Source organism: Galendromus occidentalis, unplaced genomic scaffold, assembly GCF_000255335.2.
Source record: "Galendromus occidentalis unplaced genomic scaffold, Mocc_1.1 scf7180000077478, whole genome shotgun sequence".
Taxonomy (NCBI): domain Eukaryota; kingdom Metazoa; phylum Arthropoda; class Arachnida; order Mesostigmata; family Phytoseiidae; genus Galendromus; species Galendromus occidentalis.
In genome coordinates, this window is record NW_003805466.1 from 275,261 (window position 1) to 296,683 (window position 21,423).

Consider the following 21,423-nt stretch of genomic DNA (forward strand, 5'->3'; position numbering starts at 1 on the left):
CCGAAAGCCGCCGTTAAATGTACCATTGACGGATCAGTAAGAATCGCAGAATGGCTTCCCTTGTCACTTGAAGCATGCATAGTCGTCGTGGTACTTAATGCAATGATAGTATTGGATGCGGGAGAAATATTCCCGAAATGCGCATCCTCGATCTTACCTTCGGAACGTAAAGACCTGACCTTTTCGCTCGAAGTTAGCTTGCGTTTTTTACACCTGGCTTTACGTGTTCCACGTTCTACTGACCCGATGCATGTATCTATGGTTCTCGAGATTGAGCTGTCATCCGATAGGAGGCAGGTCAGGTTCTCTGGAAAACTCTCACTGATGCCATCCGACGTGAGCTGCGATCCCAGTCGACTAGTCGAGCGTCCTCGTCCCATAAGCGATCTTTCGATATGATTTCCGTGGCTACCTGACGACACGCGTTTTCTACCTCTGAACTTTCGAGAATATCGTAGGACGCATCATAAAAACCAGATAAATACAGATCGGATTGGAAACCCTGGCCGAAAGGCCGAACTGGTCGAAAGCGACAGATAGGGTGGAGGAGGGGGGGGAATCAAGAACGACACGGTAAAGCCGGGGTTCGGAGGAGGCGAGGAATCGCGGTAGACGAACGAGAAGGATCGGTATTCGTTGTCGAATGACCAGCTTCGAGCCGGAGATGACCACATTCGATCATTTTGTTCGCCGGGATAGACCGAGAAGGCATTTGAGAAAGACCATGTTCCTCGCCATGACCCGTGCGCATTCGAAATAAAAAGAATTTTATTGCGAGACACGCCATCGCATGGATCCTCGCCACGAGTCGCGTTCTCAATAAAATCACCACCACAGCGATGCCGGCGCATCGTGTGAGCAAATTGCATAAATCCAACGACTGGACCATGCAGCAGCAAACACGGCCACTCCTATGCAAGGCGGAATTCGAATCTAATTCAAATTGGGGGACAATGTGCCAACACTCTGAGTGAGCACAGAAACCCACCGCGTATACAATGTCACAGTCGGCGTCGATTGTGGAGCGACGCGACGGCCCGAAGGTGGACGTACAGACTGCACGGAACGCTCTCGCTCCGCCGCAGGATCCCTTCGAGAACCTCGGCTACTATTTCCCTGTTCATTTCTCGGCTCATGAGTCAACTATTCGTTCCCCGTCTCCCCCCCCCTGAGAGCTCCACTATATGTTTTCAATTTCGAGAGCGAGATAGTTCCAAGCCCTGGGGGGCATAGATCGCTACCTGCGATTGAATGGAACACGTGCGCTTCTCGCCGTATCGCGATGGAGTTCTGGGCCGCTGAGAGCCAGTTCTTCTCCGAGAAGAACGGAAGCGAAATCAGAAGAGTGAAACTGGTAAACTAAACCAGTAGATTTTCTGTGGAAATTATCGTTTGACAGACTAACGAACCAATGAAAGCATCGGCGCGGTCCCGCACTCGGAAGTCGTCAGCGATGCACTCCCGATGAGAAAATTTCCAACGATAAACTCTCTCCGCTTGGCATCGTACGAAGCCACCGCCTGATAGTTTCTCTCATGATTTGGCGCCTTAGATACTGGCTCCTCCTCATCGGCTGACGTTTTCGCTCTCCTTGAGTGTCGTTCCGAAGCGGCGCGAATTCCTTCTCCCCACACACCATGACAATCGAGCGCGATCAATATCTCGTACTCAGTCGAGACGCTTTTCACGTCGAGATGCATTTTTCAGTATATGCCACGTCGATCAGCGGTCGGTCGGTCAGGTTCCGGCGGCGTCTCGGGAATCCCGTCGAAGAGCAATTGAGAAAAAATCCTCTCCGCTCGATAATAATTGTCCACTGAGGGCTGAACTCAGAAACATGGCTGTATGACACAAGGAAATCAATGTGGAGCAACGCATGCTCCTTTCTCATATTCATAGCATGATCGATGGTTGGTGCGGGCACATGGCTCTCCACTCATCTCTTCGCCCCTTCCGGCTCTGCTGCAGGCGGTGAGAACGCACGTGGAAAAATCGATTTAAATTTTACCGCTCCTGTGGGCTATTTGAAACGCGTGATGTCCGATATACAGGATGGGAGCGAGCAATTATCAATCCATCTATCTATCTGCCCGTCCATCCAGCTATAAGCCTGATAGAGCCGAACTGGTCGAAAGCGACATTACGGAAACTAGGAGTCTGGTGGACGCAGCTCGTCGGAGCTCTCGATGTTGTGGAGTTACTGTATTCCCGTCATGATCTGCTCAGGTAGCCGATTCGAGTTCATATCCAGTCAGACGCATAAGAAGGAAGCGAATAATCGACGATTCGCATCGATTCCATATTGTGATTCCCTGTCCTCTACGGAGTCTGTCCAAATATCAAAACCTTATGAGATGAGACTGCGTCTGGCCCCGTCTCCCGCAGCTGCCGAGCTCTGCTGAGTGACCTCCTCGAACCATGTGAAATAAACATCTCTGATTTACTCGAAGTGCCCCCGAAGAAAGCGATCGAAAGAAAGTCGGTGATCGGCTAAAACCACGATTCCGGCGAGCTGACGAAACTCCATGAGGAATGGCTGGGATATCTGCGCTCTTGTCAACTCGATGACCATGAACATCTCATCTGATCCTCGACGACTCTTCGAAACTCTTTTCCCTATGAACGGAGGCGGACACCGTGCTCCCCCCCACAGCGAGCGGTTTCCCAAGACACAGAGGAGGAGATTTAGAAATCGATGCGAGCTGAGAGCGATAACGAATTATCGCCGCAGCGGAACTACCGTCGAGGATGATCCTGCACACGCGCGCGTTCTTCTTAGGCTAGTAAAACGAATCACGTTTCGACTCTGATAATTATCCGCATCCCCCCGATCTGCTCCTTACTTCCTTATTCCATTCTCCCGATGCACTGTAGATTGTTTCTTAATCATCAAAGACTGGGAGCTGTAACGGCTAATCTGAATCCGAAAGCAGAACCGAATTCCGTAGGCCGTGGGTCGCAGTCGTCTTGGAGGAGGGGGCATGGGAGAAAATATTACTGAGTGGAGACTCACCTAGGCGCTGTAGCAACGCGTTTAGGCCGGGTTCGAGGACGGTGAGTTTTTCTGTCATATTTCCGAGGGATCCATTTGTCGCGAACAGCAGTTTTTTCCTCTCAGATGGATTTGCCCCAAGGATCCACCTTGCACGAGGCCAACCGCACCACCGATCAATCGATCTATCCACTAATCAACCTACTAATCAGTCGGTTTTTCAATCGGCCAGCCGCTTCTTCCACCGACGAAACACACCACGCACAGCACCTCGTGAGTCTCCTCCGCGAGCGTTTTGGATTTTGGCGACTGGTTAGCTAGCGTCAAGGATGTTACCGCGCCGGCTCTGCTCGCTAGTTCGGCTAGGTTAAATTCCCTCGCCTCCAGACCACTACCACACTACCGCCGCCGCGACGGCCGCTTCTGCTGCTGGAGAGAGGAACATTGGAACGAAATTGCCATTTGTTAACACAAGCCCATACCGAAGCCCTCGGCGTGGGGCAGAGCAGAAGGGATCTCCATCGAGTGTCCGATTAGTGTTGAGCGGGCAGAGCCCGAACCTCGCGGCTCGCGAGACAAGGGGTTTGGACTCCCTTGTCGCGATTTTTTGGCTATTCCAAGTGGATGTTCTAAATATAGTATTCCGTTCAATAATCCTGCTTTGGACTCGGTTCAAGGGGGTTGTCCGTACACTTCTAGCGGAAGAGCTGCCGAACAGGCTATCGAGCTCCTGCACGATATCCGCTGGAATTCAGCCGAATCCAACTAAACTCTTGTTTCGAAAATCGCTATCGGAGTAAATATCGCGGCTTCCAAGATTTATGCTGAAGAAACGATATCAATTATCCCAATGACTGAGTGAGCTCCTGAAGCTCATCGACCGACGGGGAAAACGATGAGATCATCCGTGCTTCTTCGGACTGGACTTAAAGCGTTGGATTCTCCCCGCGAGGGCCATCGGGGTTGGGGGTTACTGAACATCAAGGTACTGATGCGCTTATTATGCATTCCCAATTGTCGATTCGGTATACATTCGTGTCGAGGTCAAGAAGCTTTCAAAGCTTCTCGGAAGCATCCCGGAGAGGGACCGCGAGCCAGGGCCGAAAATCCCCATCTGGGGCGACCCTAGCCCCTGAGAGGTCCATTTAGGGCGGATCCGCGGGGTTTTCGTCTTCAGGCTTGACAGCGGTGCAGGGTGCGTCCTCAGGTGAGTCTCGATGACTCGGATGAAAATCGAAGGCTCTGCGGCATACTTGTCGGAAATTGCAATGGCATCGGCGTCGCGCATTCATGGGCCGTCAGGGGGATGAGTTCAACAACGTTCTCGTTGTGAGCCGATTCTTTGGCGGAACGTTTCAGGCATGTCATTAGACTTCACAAAAGTTACTGGCGGAATTTCTTCTGCTAGCTTTCGCTGCTTTGCTGATTATATCGCCAAGGTTACAGGACAGTGAACTCTCTGTGGCGGCGGCGTTAGCAGCGGCGGACGAACAGTACGCCAGAATACTATCACAGGCCAGCAGCACGTTCATATTTCGTTCGGTGGGCTGCTGTGCAACCGGACCGACCGATGATTCGGTACGTCCTCAGCACTTGGAGCCGAACGTCGAAGAGCGGGCTGGCACTGCGCCCGGACCATCGGCGTCGGAAGAAGATACTGCAATTGAATGCGCGCAAGGTGTGATCTCGACGACCGGCGCAGGCTGCTTCAGATAACGGCAAACGACCCGGAGTCCAAAAATGGTAACTTCCTCCCGATTCTCAGCGCACCGACGCTTGCGTTATGGGTATCTTTCAAGTTGAGAAAGTATTCCCCGGATGGAATTGTTGCGGGAAGCTGCGAATGGAAAAGCCTCATGGCAAACGGCTCGAAAGATGATTCGTGCAGAGGTCCCGAAAATGTCACTGGTAGTTCAATTGTCGTTAGGTGAGAGAAGGAGCGTCGTATTTTGAAGGCGAAAAATTCTACAACGCGCACGAGTCTTTTCCTATTCTTAATAAACCACTGTTGCGTCTACCCCAATCGGCGGGTCGCAAGCAGGATTTCGGTCGACGTCGCCACCGTTTTCAATTTTTCTCTACCAGACAGATCATCAGCGGCGACAACTGAGGAACGTTTGGGTTTTGTGAGAATGTTTCTTTTTTTCCCCACAAAGGGAAAAGGAAACTAGAAGCTTTGCCGAATGGATAGAAATATAGACGCCAGGATTACGGGGTCGACTTCTAAACCTCGAACGTATTCCACGAGCTCGACTGCTACGACAGGCATTCCCTTCCTCCTTATCGGGAGCTGAGACTACGAAACTCCACGCGGACGGGAGCTCCGACTCTTCTCTATTCTTCAATCGAGTTGGGACATCTTTCCCCTCTACCGATAGCCTCCCCGAACCTCTAGTTCGGGATCGATAAAAATTTTAGGACCCTCAGATTCTTTGCTAAACTCTTCAGTCATTGATCAATCATCCTATCTCATCGTGACCGTAAGAGTTGTCGACAAATTCAGTACTTCGTCCGCTCCGATCCGACATTTGTGTGACTCCGTGAAATTTCGAGCGAGAATGGGCATTCCGTTGCAAGTTCCGGGTCCCCTCGGGGGGTTCTGGGAGAGTCCGCCTTGCGCTCTACTTAGGTTTCACTTGGAGCCCGCCGTCGGGTTGTCCTTCACGGATATTCCGCGATCTTCGCGTGGCAACGATACCCCTCCGATGACACGTGGAAGATTCAGTTCGGACCCAGAGAACTTATGCAACAGCACAAGATCCATACAACGAACCGCAAAAGAATGAATTTTCGCAGAATCCTTTGATCATTTTCTGAAATCCCGGTCGGTATCCCGTGTAGCGAATGGTCGAAGAAGTTCGCTACAACGAATGTACATATCGACGAAAAGTTTCTCGCTGCCGCCTGCTTGTTCGTTATAACGGAACTATACTGTATCACCCCGTTCGCCACTCATCAGCTATCACGTTATTTTCGTCCGACGAGGAAAGACATTGCATCCGAGAAACGATTCCCGAGCTTGTCGTTCGAGTTAGGGGAAGAATATTCCCGACTCGAGTATCAGATTCGAATGCCCACAAAATTTACGTTCGCAAACGCCGCTCACATATCTAGCAAGATAATTACGCCGAGCGAATCCATCACGATCAAGTGACGTTATCAATCATGAAATTTCCAAAATGAATGCGCGATAAATATCCCAAAATCGAATCGGCTGCTCGGCGAAGAACGACCCATTGCCGGAATGATCCTCCGGATTAAACCAGTGAAATCCAAGTTGAGGGCATTCGCCTTTCCAGTATACGAGCGAACAAGAGTGAGCGGTTGTTGCCTGTGTCGCTTCGGAAGAGGAGGAGGACGCGAGAACGATCGGATCGAGGAGCGAGCTGAGTTCGCGCGTGTGCAATGCAATTGTGGTCAGATTTTTCTTGCAACCTCATGGTAACCAGTTCTGGCACTGACTTCTGAAACGACTTGTGCCTGTGGTGGCGGTGGTGGTGGTGGCATCATCAACGTGCCGGCATCATTCCGCCGCCGACCCACGGAATAGCCAACGATCGTTCAGTATACTTCAAACCAACCACTAAACAACGTCGACGACACTCTCTGAACCGAAAAACACCATTACGTTGTTTCCATCCCCAACGACGTTTTTCACATTGAACATCTCGCCAACAACTGTAGAGTTCAGATGGGTTTGCTAGATGGAACTTTTACCCGCTAGCCCTCTGAGCGGTCAGAGTCTCTTCCACGGACGGCGACGACTACGACTATTACTCTTATTTATTTTCTGAATTCACTGCTTGAATCCCATCGAATGCTTTCCGTCCCGTCACCGCCCACAGGTCTCGAGTTCGGCTTTCTAGAATCAATTCGCAGGGGCGAGCATTGAAAGCGCGTTCTTCCGAGCCCGATCTTGACGAAAGTCGAGGGAAGAAATACCATTTCATCTCAGATGAAATTAAACTCCGCCGAATTCCAGGTCTGATGAAGGCCCAGACGGTTCCTGTCAGCGACACATGACTCGTCTCAAGGCTGGGAGTGGTGGAAAGAAGTTAATGCTCAGCGGAGAAAAATGTCCTCAGTCTTCAATTTCCGACGCAGCATTCGCATGGATCGCTCGCATTCGGGACTCGATTCCGGGTATCCGTGCTACCTCAGGCGGTCGCAGTAAAGAAGCGGGGCCAATGAACAGGGCGCGGGACTTTCCGGGAAATCGCTCTCCGAGAATTTGGTCGCGAACGATGATGATCCCTGCAGAGCCCAGACGGCTCAGAGTAATCGGCAGTGGCAGCCGTCGCGTCGTTGACAAAGACTTTGTTATTCTGTAATGTTGTATGCATGTGTTAATGTCCGCGTCAGGTCGGCTGGGTTTCCAAACGGCCGGCCGGTCGCTCTGTAGCTGGCTGGTCACTTGTTCGCTTGCTAGTCTGTTGGCTCCGAGTAAACCAACCACCAGCAACCGAGCAAGCAACCAACCAACCAACAATATTTATAGAGACAAGAACACTGGAATTGCGCCTTCGTCGTCGACGTCTGGAGAAAGAGGCGCCCGCTAGACTGCTGACTGACTGCGACTGAACAGTTCATGTTTGCTGGTTACCCGGTACTTTTGCTCGCTAGTCCGCCGGTCGGTCTGTGCGTCTGCCTATCCCTCGGTCCGTCCGTCCCTCCGCTGCTTCGACGTTTGCCGGTCGGCTATGCAGAACGCCCGCTTCGGTGGTCCATCGGACGACGCCAGAAAGCGAGCCAGTGAACGGACTAGCTGCGAGCAGATAGTTGGCCTGCCTGTGGCTGGCTCGTTTGTTCCTTCACCAGAGTAACTCGTTCGTTCGCTCGCTCGCTGGTGCTCTGTCTGTCCAGAGCGCAGCCGCGACGATGGCGCCAAAAGCAGTAACCGACTCGACCTTGACAATTCTGGGTTTGATTTTCACTGCTGTCTAGTTGGTTCACTCCCTCGGCTCAGTCCGTACATATATCCGTTCGACTGTCGACTGGCTGCTCGCCTAGTCCATCTCGGTGGGCCGGCATCAGTTCCAACAACCATCTGGATTTCTGGCTCGAGGGGAATTTTTCTCACGGACGAACTGCAAACATCGAGCGTCTCGAAATGCAGCTCTCTGACTGGGTGAGCGAGCCCTTGATCCTTCCCCTCCGTGGTGGGTGATCAAGTTCAAAAGCTGGAAGCGGATCAAAGACTTTCAAAGACCTCGTGTAAATCGGGTAGTCAGTATTGGGACGATGGACACATTCCAGCAGATAGGCATTCCGGAGCTATAGGAATGTGATTATGAGAGCTGTGGTTCGTCTCGTTCCCAACCAGCGAACCCTCCGTACGAACATGGCACCGGGGACCTGTATCGAGCTCTCCATAGATTGGCTTAATGCAATCTCGCTGTTGACAGTGATTTCCAGGCGCGATTTCCACATACCGGAAATAATGTGAGATAGTAATCGAAGACAAGATTAATCATGGTATTTCGATGCTGATCTTGCTCAACCTTTTCTTAAAAAAAACGCAAGCTACAGACTGAGTCTATAACTCAGTCGGGTAATGGGCGTATGACTACACTTTCCCCCAATCGGCTTCCTCCTCCAAGTGCCTCACGGGTCCGAATATTTGTTCCACGAAACATAGCAACCAGAAGGTCGGCGGAACTGGAGTACGTAGACTGAAGTACATATGAAATGTATCGTAGGGTTGAGCTTTACCACTGCCTCCATGATTCCAGCCGACGAAATCCCGGGATAAGATCAGGAGAGTTTTTCTGACTGGTCTGCTCTCTCATATCTCCTAGAGATGGAGTAGGGTTCCCAAATCATCGACATCAGCTTTCACTTCGATTTTATAATTGGACTACATCGTTCAAGGGTTTCTGGGAAGGCGATTGGTACGCTTAAGGTAGTGACATAAAGTGACATCTTCGGGCGAGGAAACCATCACACTATGAGGTTCGCTGACTGCTATATCTGCTCACAGTAAAAATCGTTTTCACCATGAAATGATGAGATAACTTCGTATGAATGAGAGACGCCATTTCGAGCTGTCGCGAATATCCTTGAATTTTCACGCTTGACCGTAGTGGAAATCATGCTCCTATGCGTGCAATCGTAGTTTTCCCCATCAGAGAATGGGAATACTTCGCTCGAATGTTTCTGTGGAAGCGAATTGCGTCTATGAAGGCACGATTGGATTTCGAAGTGTGAGACCGCCTCCTTTTTCATAAGTAGTTGACGGGATCGAGCCGCTATCGTCTGGCCCAGTGGTTCCCGAACTTTTTCCGCGCGGAACCCTTACAGCCCCTGGGATAAGCCGCGGAGCCCCTAGCGAACTAAATATACGAGTTCCTCTGACTGGTCGCTGGAATGAGGCCCTAGGTATCGCAAAACACCTCCACGAGCAGCTCTGAAGCTCCGATGTTTATGAGCAGCTGCATGATAAGTACACCTCTCGAACTTAGACTCCCTCAACTATTTCTTAAGGAGGATTCCCTTCGATGCGACGGATGCATCTGGCATCCGGACAAAATTTCAGCGAAGCTTGGTGTCTTTCCTGACAGTTGTAGTCTCATTTCTGGTTCGGCCTCTAAACGGTTCCAATACTTGTTCTTGGTCGCGACGTAGATCGAAAATCTCCACTCGCAGAGATACGTTCTTATAGTCAGAATTTGAAGTTTCATTGTGTAGTCAAGCCCGGAAAATATTGTTTTAGCACACAACAATTCAATCGCATCCCATGCACTCTGAGGTCGATGGCTGGCGCTCTTCAAACTAACTGCACGGGGGTGCTTCGCACCACCGAGTCTTGTTCGCGCGGGTCTTGAGGTGGAAAACTCATGTATCTCTGAGAATGAACCCGGAGCATTAAGTGGGAGACGTCATATAGATGTTTTCGAGCACGGGGGTAACTGGAGAGCTCCCTGTCGAAGCCGCAGAAAGCGCCCGGCGGAACCCCAGGGCTCCCCGGTTGGATTTATGCGGAGCTCAGTTTGGGAACCACTGGTCTAGCCGTTCGAGACTGCCGAAGCTGAACATTTCTTGCCATCATGATATTTGTGCTAGGACGCGTGGTTCTCGAACATTTCAGACCCGAGCCTGTATTATGGCCTATTTCAACCTGAAGGAAGATTTCGAGTTCGGGATGACCTTCTGACGATGCCTCACGAGCAGTCCCACATATTGGACCATGACAATTTTCCTCATGAAATGCTTTGTTAAAGGGGATTTTGACGATCAAGTTTGTGACCCTCTTTACACGATTCGCACCCTATATTGTCCACCCACCGGGGGCTAAAGCATAGTTCAACGCTAATACTCGCTCCGGAAGATAGGATTGTCTCGTATTTTCCGATCACCTACGTCGAGGCTTCACTCGATATACGCACGTGCTGAGACGGCTTGAGGGTAGAACTTTTCGGAGTAGTTTTGAGAGACAATCTGAACTCTCGATTTCCCTTCTTCGAAAGGGGCTCTAACTCAAAGACCTGGTTGCGATACGACCCCTCCATCAGTAGCGCGTACGATAAGCTCCCGTCTTTCGCACGACTTCTGACCCTGTTTACTTTATCCTCAGAAACATCTTAATTTACCGAGCGCCGGAAATTTTATGGGCCTAATTTCGGAAAGATGTTCCAAGCGACGGAAGATGGGACGGGGAGCCGAGGTTTTACCGTCGGGTGATAGCTCCGACCACCTGCCAAAGTGGCTTCATTGATCGGTTTTCTCTCCACGGTTTTCTGCCCACTCCGCTTCTTGGGCAGCTCCATTCGGACATGACATACCGTGGGAAAATTAATCGACAGACATACGCGATGATGATTGAGGTATCCTTTTACTAGAAACTGAATTCTTCTTGGAAACTACCCGCCCATGAGATTGTTCACGGAGAATCCAATCGAACGCCGTGTGTCGTACTGCTCCGATTACTCATCTTACAGCTGCTTTATTGGGCCTGCACAGGATCTTACGTGGGATTTTTGCGTACGGGGAGGGCAAAAGTGTATCATGCTTACGGTATCCTGAGGTTCCTGGTAGGTATGCCTGATCACCGTGAGAAGATGATCATTGGGGGATGGATCCTGGCTTGCACAGAAGAGCTCCAGGGCGACTTACCAATCTCGTCCTTACCCATCACCTTGGAGGGCCTGTTCATTTTGCCGGCTAATAGAAGCATCGCTGTCCAGTATTCATCCCGAGATGCGTGAAATACGGTTCATCGAAGAAGCACTAACTCAATCGATATTCCCAGCAATGAAAGCGGGTTGTGACAAATCCTGGCAAGCGATTCGCACCACCGGATCGACCGCGAGAGTCATTCATCAGAGTAGCTTGGCGGTCCAGGCTATTAAGTAATTTGGGCAGGATGCAAGGATTCATGTAAAGGTCAGATGGAAGAGAACGCCCGAGTCCTTGCATTGTCCATCCTGTGAGCAGCCAAGCTCTGTATCGATATCCATTGAGGCTCGAAAATGATACAAGCCCGGGGATATTCGGGGTGTCTCTGAGTAATTCTGGAGTATTGCTTTGCCTCAAAATAAACAGGGTATCGGGCCCTGCTCATATTCGTTCGGAGTCTTCGAAAATGTCGATCGGTGCTCGTGCATAGAATTATCGGCGAAATCAGTCCCTTCCAGCCCCCCTCCTTACCCGAATCAAACGAAAACCCTCGCATTCCGAGTCAATCGAAGGTATCTCTCGAGTTGCTTAGGTGCCAAAGGCTCCCTAAGTTGAAGTATTCCCACGAATCTCTCCACGGTCAGAGTTCAGCCATTGTAGCGATAGCCTTCGATCCGTCGATAACTGATTGCCGTTTTTTTCAAGCGAGAGAGAGCTCTGGTTCGGAAAAGATAGTAAGTTTCTCTTGGTCAAATCGGTAATGCTCATTCACCCGAGGGGGAGTAGCGAGCGGTTCCATCCGATCGAGAATGAGTCTCACAGTGACCGGGAGACTTCCATGTTGCCAAACGGAACTTGAGTTCTCGACTCGACAAACTGAAGCGGAATCGCGACTTTGAGCGCCAAAGCCCCTCGAAGATAGGGATTGTGCGCGTTTCTCCGCTCATGGCTCTCGGATTTCTCTTGATTAGACTTGACCAAATTCGGAATCGTCGGACTGCTCCTGCTGGGAGTGATGGGACAGTCCAGATAATGGACAATACTGACAGCAAGACTCCTCTGTATTCTTCGCGTACCGCGCACCGTACGCGTTCCGCGGATTGAATATTCGATGTACTGAGAAACAAGCAATTCAGCGGGGAACACGAATCATCGCCGAGTTCACGTCGAAGGGAACGAACCGTGTTCATATCGTGCAATTCTTGTATACGTATATACAGCCTTTATTAGGGTAGATGCTTGAAGCAGTTTTCTCTTTTCTCATTTCCATTGACAAAGACTCATTTCCTCCATTTCCATTCTTAATTACGGAAAAATTGAAGTAACCAGGAGCTGATCGTCCTATCGTCTCCGGCGGGGAGACCTGGACCTACGCACTCTCCTCGGGCTACGAGATCGTCGTCTCGGCGAAGGGCTTCGCCTGCGGTCTATCTTCTTCGAGTGAGGACTGACGCTGCGGCGTTTCGGACTGGAGCTCCGAGATCTTTTTGCACGCCGGCCTGACGGGCTGGGGGATCTCCTCCGGAAGGCTGGTGAGCGGCTCCTCGGCTTTGGGCTCCTCGGAGGCCTCCGTGACGGAGCGACTGCCGATGAGGGCGCTCTCCGTTTCGGTGACCCGTCGCTGCTGCTTCCGCTACTGCTGCCGCCGCCGCTGGCACTCCTTCGCTGCCCGGGATGTCTACTGGGCAGTGCGTCAACTCGAGAAGCCCGTTTCGGCGACGGGGACTCTTTCTTGGGAGAAGGAGAGCGTTCCGCGCGAGCGGGCGGCGGAGTTTTCTTGGGGGGTGATCCTTGTATCGCCCGCGGACTGGGAGAGCGCTTCTTGGTGACCGCCGGTTCCTTCTTCTCGACGGATTGATCCGACGACGATGAAGACGAGGACGACGATGAACTCGATGATGAACTAGATCGCGAGCCTTTCTTCGTGGCAGGACGTGCACGCGAAGACGAGCTGTCTTTCTGCTTTTCGCCGCTCGTTCTCCGTGACGACACCGGGGAGCGTCGCGCAGACTTCTCCTGAGCGTTTCGTCCGGAGTCTGCGCTTGCGCTCGATGGGCTCGGCGAGGTTTTTTTCAGCGCCTGAGATTCATCAGCAGAGACGCCACTTTCGAGTTTTGTCGGTTGTCTTTGGTCTCCGTTCAACCCCTTCGATGATGCCATGTCATTCTCAATGACAATCTTGATGTTCTTGAGGTCGGCATCCGTCTGTTTATGATCGCTATCACCGTTAGCCTCGCCGCTGCCAGGTTCTTTGTGGTCTGAAAAACAGTTTTTATTTGATTATTTTCCGCCAGAATCCTGTCGCAAGCATCATGCCATTTATTTCGCGCCCATCCGGCAGCGTCATTATCCAATTCAGGCCATCTGTCGAACGGTCATCGGCTCCCCTCGAGCGGGAGGAATAGCGGAGGTCTTATGTCTCACCATGTCTGACCACGACAGCGACGCTGCTCGGTAAATGAGAATTTTCCTTCTCGTCTGGCTCTCCGTCTGATGCTCGTGTGATGCCTTCGATTCTCTCGACTTCCAGCAGCATCCTCTCCTCTTCTTTCTGTATGATGGCCTCGATCTTGGATTTGCTCCAACCGAGGAGTTTCTCTGTTTCCTCGGTGTGAACTTTCGGCAACCACATGATTGGTGGTTTCGCAGCCGTATGTATGAAATTCATCATGTATCTGTGACGCTTTGAGAACTCTTCGAACTGAAAGGATATCGGAAGAGAATTTAAAACTCGCATTAGCGACAGCCAAATGGGGGTCAGATGTTGGGGCGCCTTCCCATTATTTTTCGCGAGAGACCCTGTATCTCGCCTTCAACTCACAGCTCCAACCACCTCCATTTTCGACTGGAGCTTCTTCAGCTGCGTAATTTTCTCCCGCTTTTCGGTGAGAAGTTCACGCCGCTGCCGGATTTCTTCTTCGCGTTCTTTCTGTTTCATCTCTTCGACCTTCTGCTCCTTTTCCACCTTCTTGTCGACTTGTTCCTTCCTCTTGGTGGTTTCCTCCTTCTCGAAACTCTGCAAGAAAATTATTGCAGTCTTTGTTCAGCACTGAGCTTTCGGGAGTTTGAATCCGCGGAGGGTGTCCGGCCCCCAGACTCTAGGTCCACTAACCTTCAAAGTTCCGAGGATCATGCCGAACATGCGTTTGTTCCTCTCTTTGCCGCTCGTGTCGCTCCGCTGCTCGTTCAGGAGTTCCGTGCGGCTCTTTTGCTTGACGGTCATCGTCGAGGCCCCGATCAAGGACTGGAGGCCGATCTTTCGCGGGGGTTCATCGTCCTCGTCTTCTTCTTCCTTAGGTTCTTCTTTTTTCACAGTCTTATCTCGTTCGGCAGGCGGCTCCTCGCGCTGACGTTTCAAACTTTTGTGGAACCCATGGTTGGGGCTCGGCCCCATATCTCTGGCTTCGTTCGCATTGAGTTGCCGACCGAGGCGACTGAACGCTCCTCCCTGATGTCTTCTGAAGGGTCCACTGAAAACGAAAAAAAAACACTTTCCATTACCCGAGGGGATCCCTGATGACTTTGTTTCGTCGGTGATATGACCTAACAGAATTTGTGTAGTGTCTGTTCGATTCGAGGGCTTGATCGATGATCAATACCAAGGACTTGGACCTACTCATCGAGCCTGTTGGCAAGCTGACTGCGGATTCCGGCGGGGGCGTCTAATCTCGGTTTGAGCCTAAGGACCGGAACGTTCAAGTTCGTTAGAGAGCAACCTATCTTGAAGCGTCGCGCAAAGACGAACACTATCGATCTACATTGCTGTGCACACTAAAGAAAGCGGGGCTTTGTGGTAACTATTCGAGGGAGGAGATACGGAACGTCGGAGCTCTGATGCTTTCGTTCGAATTGGAGCGCCCTCTCGACGAGACAGACCAGAAACTTCGCTTAGCGTAGGAGCGTCGATGGAGCGCCTCCCCAGCTCAAGCCGTCGCGTTGCCGAGACTACGATGCGAGAAGCTGGAACACACAGAGCTGGTGGAGACTAAGCTCGAAAGCGAAGGCGCCGGGAGTCCAAAATTAGTCCACGCCCGCGAACCGACCACGCCGGTCATAGTACAGCCATGGCGCTCCGCGTATATCTGCGGAAATTTCGCCTGGCGTGTAAACGTAAACCAGGAGCAGAACTGTAACCAGCCAACGGAGAGACGCCGCAACGGGAATCACTGGAGTTCTTCATTACCGAGGAACTTCCAGTTCTAGAACTTTTCCGGAATGATCGCTTGTTGTTTGGTCGATCGCTCGAATAGGTACCTTTGCTGCAGTGAGGGGCGACCCGTGTGTTTCTGGATTCCTTCTTCAACTTGTTTGAGTCGTTTCTTGGCCTCCTGGAACTCCTCGGTCAATGATGACAGAGAAAGTCCTCCCGCCGCCATTCCGGGCTCAATAAGTCCGCACAAAACGTATTATACACTCAAATCTCAGATGGGAGCAGCGATTTTCAGCCGCTCGCAGACAGCACAACTCTGCGGGAACAACACTCTCTCTCTGGTATACAAAACACAGACACGGACAGACGTTAGCAGACGGACGAGCTCAGTAGATACTTCTGAACCATCAATTATAATCGGCTCTCAAGCGATCAGAAGTCTCGAACTGTCCACTAAGCGGGTTCGTTCAGTATAAGACGAGAGGAGGGAAGAAGCGTCCACAAAGTATGCAGGATGCGGACCCTGCGGTCTGAGCTCCCTCACGAAACATCTCTCTTTCTTCGCATCATATCGTCCATTTCTGACCGAGAGCCCGGTCTTCAAGCATCAATGGAGTAGTCAACTCGAAGCCCGACCTGAAAGTCGACTTGTACGGTTGTCCATGTTTTCTTGAGCACCGTGGTCTTCGTGAAGCTGCACAATTCGTACGATTGAACATTTCTTCAGCCTGACGAGCAGAGCGGGAAGAAACTGGAGACGATAGAACAAAAGGGGAGGCTCTTGATGACAGTAACTGCCAATGGTGGGAGTGTTCTCTTCATTTTTCCCTCCGGCTCCACGTTCCCGGTCCTATGGATTTCATCCGTATGTCCGCAGACTGCATGGAGGCGGGAAATCGTATTCGGCGGAATAAATGGGAGGAACCGCCCGCAACCACCAGCAAAGATCACCGACATCATCTTCGTCCCTCCCCCGTCGAGAGCTTTCGATTCAATTTGTCCCGCGGACTCCTCAGACGAGTTTCCCGTAGACTCGGAGAACGTATCTCTGCACGGTATCTTGAGCATACGTGCGTCCGAACAAAAATTTTGACGGTCGGACTCGCATCCGCGCGTGTCGAACCCTAGGCCTTAAAATCCCGAGTGAACAATCAATCTGGCGGAGTCGATTCCAACGAATATGATTTAAAAATGACCGACGATCGAAGAGTTACTCGTCAGGGACTCTCTTGTCGGAGAGTTGTCGAATCGGAACATGACGAGAGTCCGAAGCTCCGGTCCGCTTCCAGGATTGCGCTTAGACAGCGTCAGAAAGCTCTGTCGAGCCCTCCTCTCCCCTACCTCCGTTCACATCAATCATCAGCAGACTCAGCCGGCTCATTTATCTACTTTGCCCCTGTTCCCACTACCTCGTTACTCCTTTACTGACTACCTGTCTACCACCATCATTCCCACCGTGGTCCGCTTCAGCCCGTGAGAGAAGAGCAGAGCGCGATCCGTCGTCTGCTTCTTTCTGGGCATGAGTGTGGGTGAAAGCGGGAGAGTGTCTGCGCGCTCAGAATAATTAGTTCTGCAAAATTCCTCCACGATCCTTCCTGATGATCAATAGACTATTCCTAAGGACTAATTGGTGGCATGGATGCTCGCGATGAACTCAGGTACATCTAGAGAGAGAGCGACTGAGGGGGCTTCTCGCTAGATCACAGGGACCCGGCAGAGTGAACAGGGGCTCGAGCGGATCGTGAGGACTAGAGGTTCCCCCACCTCCTTCCAGGAATATGGACTCTTAGGCTCCCGATCGTTTGCGGGCATCCATGCGTCGAGGAATCGGCAAGCGGGTATTGTGAAGTTCCAGCGTAAGTGCGGAGTGCAGAGAACGGCTGACCGCGATCCGAACATCCGTCAGTCATCGATCGGGAAGTCTGATACAGACAAGCTCTTTGGGACTGCTCGCAGTTAGCAGGGCCTGACATTAAAGTTCTCTCCTATACATCGTGAGGGAAGCTAATGGATCCTGATATAGAAGAAGTGAATTCGCAGAAATTCGAAGCGGAGCTCGAGAGGACCCTCTCAGTCTCAGAAGCGCAGGTGAGTCGAATTAGCGCTCTCCGAAGCGCCGGTTCGATCGTTTTAATTAGGCGGATCTCATATAATGACCCTTCGACATATGCCTATGTGAAATATGCATACGTGTATGTGAACGAAATATACGATATAGGCGTGGGCCCCATGCGGAGAACCGATCTAGCCCCCCTGCGCGGGAAATCCTGCGAGCGTCTTTGGCTATAGGTAGGCATGTACGAGTAGTCGAAGATTCGTGATCGCTCCTAATCGGACCATATTCCACAGCACATAGATCTTCAAAGTTCGCCAGCCGACTGCGGCCTACAAATCGAGGAAATCGATTCGTCCGAGTCCCACGATGATTCACCGATCGAAAGCGAGAAAAATCCGGTGATAGATCCAGCATCGGTAGGAGTCTCGTGGTCGACGAGCATCGGGAAAGACAACTGTTCGAAGCAAAGTGACAATGCTCCGCGGGAAGGTATATTTCCTCAACAGTGAACAACCATAGCTTTTCGGTGGAACCCACCATTAGATATCAGCTCAAGTATTGAGCGGCGCCCTGTAACAGGAATAACTCCAGTTTGAGGCTTTCTCCTAGATGGTCGCACACCCAGAGCGAAAGCAAACGTCTTCGCCGATTTGCCCAGGCGGCTCCGCGACGCAGAGTCCAGATACCAGTCATCACGGAGCATGCAATCGTCTCTCGCAAACTCCACATTGTACAATTCGAGAGGATTACGGCTCACGGTGTCGGGCATCCATCAATCCTGTGGGAGTTTCTATGTCGAGGCTTTCGATGAGAAGGGTGAGTCCGAGACAGAGAACCATCTGGCGCCATGAAACTTATAGAGCGACCTATGATCCAGAGTCTGGGTGTGAATATATGAAAAGGCCCTTAGAATCGAAGTCTTCACAGCTTGCCATCTTATAGATTCGTACTTGGTGCACCTCGCGCGCGATGCGAACGCGTCTTCGTTCCAGCTGGGCTGTGTCATCGTCGTGGATGGATCCTATACCCGCCGCAAGCTCAGAGATCGCTGGTTGCTGTCAATGGTTGTCAGCGCGACAGCTGTTCAAGAAAAATCCCGATAACTCGGACGAATTCCTGGAGGAAGAATTCCTCGAGGGCTGATGGCTGGGAATATATGTACATCTATCCGAGATCGTACGTGCATTGAGGGCGAGATCGGGTGCCCATCAGAAGGGTGTCGCGTTGATCGAACATCGGTCTCATCCCGTTTCTTTTTCTCTAATACACTTCCTTAAAACTTAAGCTAAATTTCCGGAGCAAATCGAAGAGGAAGACCACTCAATTATATATTGACTGTTCGTTTCTTGGAGTCACGCTGCTCAATAATTGAAATATTTCCGGGTAGTATGCCAATAGCCGAACCGTGGAACCCTTTCGAGATGCTTTGACTGAGTTTCGCCGGTCGGAGCGACGAACAGGAATCCGATCATTGGAGATGTGAAAGCAGGATATCAGATATACCGACTACAATCCTGCAGGAGAAGAATGATTGGTCGAGCATAACCTGAGAGGACCATTAAATCCCCCTCAACAAATCCCCGTCAGACAATGCTCTTCAAGTCAGGGACTCGAGATGAGAGCCCAATCGCGGAGGCTCGTGGCGTTGGATTAAGCGAGCGATAAACTCGAGAATTGCGATAAGCATCGACAGAGCTCGGCCGAGGAATACAAGCGATCGATTCGGAACTCGGTCAGAATAATTGGAGCGACTCCATCGTCACCGCGAAATCTACTGAAGGGCACGAAAATCGACGCCCTTGACGTCGTTGAGCCGAAGCCGGAGGTGTATTCGTGACACCGCATTATTGCCGAGAAATTTCCAGGAAACTTTGCAGCTCTTTTTCAGGAATTCGCTCGTCTGTGATCCTATCGATGGAAGACCCCTGCTTTTCAGAGTCAAACTAGTAATTGAAAGGCCGAATTCGAGCCCGAGCTCGCCAGCGCCCGCTTCTCTTCCTCCCCCTGTCCCTCCCGGAGGGACCGAAAGCATATGAATGGGCTCGGTCTTATGTCTCCGGGATATCTGCCAATTTTTTCTCCATTTTGCCCGCTTTCCTCCAAATAGGTCATGTAATTCTTCCTCTCTTAACTTGGCGATAAGTCGGGAATGATTTTGAATGATGATTTCCCTTGTCTTCCCCTCGCTTCTGTCGACAGGGCTTGCTTCTTTGCGCTTCAGAAACCGTCGAAGGCATTCAATGGAACGTCGAAACTTATGGGAGGGACGACGTCATCGCGGGCGACTGCTTGGCACGGCAATGGGGGGATATTAACTTCGAATTTGACTCGTTTTTGATGAATGCTCACGAACGACATACCGTCGAAATAAACATGCTGTTTTATATCTGGCCCCCGTCTGCCCAGACGCTTCAGAGGATTTTTCTGAGTAGACCAGCGAGAAATTGCTCAGTCGGGTTTAGCTCACCATCCTCCTCTACACCGGGAAAAAGCAAATGACATGTTCGAGCCCGCTCGAGGATCTCCCGTTCCGTAAAGGCTCCGTGGTCTGGTCTGAATGGATGCATGTTGTACGCGAGCCGATAAAGGAGTATGCCCAGAGCCCAGAAATCCACTTCCAGACCGTACCCATTCTCTGAATCTGCCATTTCTGGAGCCATGTTGTCGGGCGTTCCCACTAATGAATGTGCGCGTCCTCCATAACGTCTCGACAAGCCGAAGTCTCCGATCTTCACGTATCCGTCAGAGAAAACGAGGACGTTCTGAACTTTCAGGTCGCGGTATATCACGTCACAACCATGGATGAATTCTAGGCCCAAGACCAGCTGTGCGGCAATGAGTTTGATGGTGTTCTCGCTCAGGGAGTTCGGCTTCGTGATGAATCTGTCGAGGCTTCCGTACTTTGCGTACTCCATGACTAGATAGAGATTTACAGGGTCCTGGTATGCACTGTACAGAGCAACGACGAAATCGCTCACTAAGGCGAAGTGCAGTTTTTTCTCCTTCACCCTGAGTTCCTTATCCTCGTTGCTTATATTCGTGATTTTTGGTATGACTTTGATCGCGTAGCTCCCTTCTTCTTTATTGTGTTTCGCCTTGAAAACTTTACCCCAAGCGCCGCGGCTCAAGAAACCCTTGATTTTGTAGTTTCCCTTGATTTCCTCATGCGGGCATGAGTTGAGGTCGTATTTAACGTCAAAGTGCCGTTTCCCTCTAATGAGGTGCACTCTGTAGAGATCAGGATCGAGTCCGCGACCGATAGCCGATCGTCTTTGCCTTCCCACCTCTCGCGCTTCCCTCAAAGTTCGGAACGATCCACCGGAAAATATGTCCTTGGCCGTGGAAAATATGATGCCCATCGTTGTTCTTTTCTTGCACTCGACGCGATTTCACCCATGGGAGGAGCTTTTGATGGAGGCTCGTGGTCTCGCGGATTTCGTGCGAATGATACAGCCCTCGCAAATCATGTTAGTGACGTTATCGGAAGCCGACGAGATGCTTCCAGTGGAAAGTTGGTCGACAAAAATGCATTCCCGACGGCTCATGGTGAAAGATTCGCACTCTCAAAAGCGTCTTCTCTAGAGTTCGTGATATTTCTGTGCGTCATATCACGATCGTTTGAATTTGTGTCAGCATCGAGTTCACGACAACAGAGTACTCGAGTCTCTGCGCTCACTCCCCTTCATGACTACCCTGGTAGTGTAGGACGTGTATCCCCTAGCTTCGTTCCCCGGCAGCTCCACAAGTCGGTCGGCTCATAATCAGTTGGCAAGTTCTTGATTTTAACGGGATCTCAACGATGATCCGTTTGCCTCGAGCTTCTGCGCAACTTATTCCTTCCAAGGGTGCGTCGGGGATCTATGCAGGTGCGTCCGCAAAGGGGGGCTAAGGGGCTACAGCCCCCTCCCAGATTGAGGGTACGTAATACTGATCTATAGGAGCGGGTCGCAATGTTGGGAACCAGCCCCATGCGAGGACCCGATCTCGCCCCCCCCTCCAAGAAGAATCCTGTGGACGCCACTGGATCTATGTATGTATGTGTGCTGATTCGTGCGACCGGGACTCGATCCCGTCCTTGAATCGCCAACCCTAGGTCCGGACTCTGGAGGA

At 51.2% G+C, this 21,423-nt stretch overlaps 3 protein-coding genes across 3 annotated transcripts in view; all 3 read right to left on the minus strand.

The window, feature by feature from the left end:
* The window catches only part of LOC100902320 (uncharacterized), a 50,018-nt gene extending 39,260 nt beyond the window's left edge, over positions 1-10,758 (minus strand). Inside the window, exon 1 of the mRNA XM_029111999.1 lies at positions 10,663-10,758. Within this exon, the coding sequence (XP_028967832.1) occupies positions 10,663-10,758 (96 nt within the window). The remainder of the gene's footprint in view (positions 1-10,662) is intronic.
* Positions 10,759-11,923: 1,165 nt separating this feature from the next.
* LOC114828327 (pinin-like) lies at positions 11,924-15,483 on the minus strand. Its single transcript, XM_029112000.1, has 7 exons — positions 15,362-15,483; positions 14,724-14,786; positions 14,220-14,577; positions 13,929-14,123; positions 13,532-13,808; positions 12,684-13,365; positions 11,924-12,110 (listed from the first exon to the last, which is right to left on the minus strand). The coding sequence occupies exons 1-7, from the start codon at positions 15,481-15,483 to the stop codon at positions 11,924-11,926; spliced, it is 1,884 nt and encodes a 627-aa protein (XP_028967833.1).
* A 4,241-nt stretch (positions 15,484-19,724) lies between these two features.
* LOC100902462 (cAMP-dependent protein kinase catalytic subunit gamma-like) lies at positions 19,725-20,672 on the minus strand. The gene has a single exon (XM_003745186.1). It carries the CDS (start codon positions 20,670-20,672, stop codon positions 19,725-19,727), a length of 948 nt encoding a protein of 315 aa, XP_003745234.1.
* Between the last annotated feature and the right edge of the window lie 751 nt (positions 20,673-21,423).

Coding starts and splice junctions, on each gene's coding strand:
- LOC114828327 (XM_029112000.1), bottom strand. CDS start 15,483: ATGGCGGCGGGAGGACTTTCTCTGTCATCATTGACCGAGGAGTTCCAG. Junction 14,787..15,361: donor CGCCCCTCACTGCAGCAAAG/GTACCTATTCGA, acceptor TCCGGTCCTTAG/GCTCAAACCGAGATTAGACG. Junction 13,809..13,928: donor AAATGGAGGTGGTTGGAGCT/GTGAGTTGAAGG, acceptor ATATCCTTTCAG/TTCGAAGAGTTCTCAAAGCG.
- LOC100902462 (XM_003745186.1), bottom strand. CDS start 20,672: ATGGGCATCATATTTTCCACGGCCAAGGACATATTTTCCGGTGGATCG.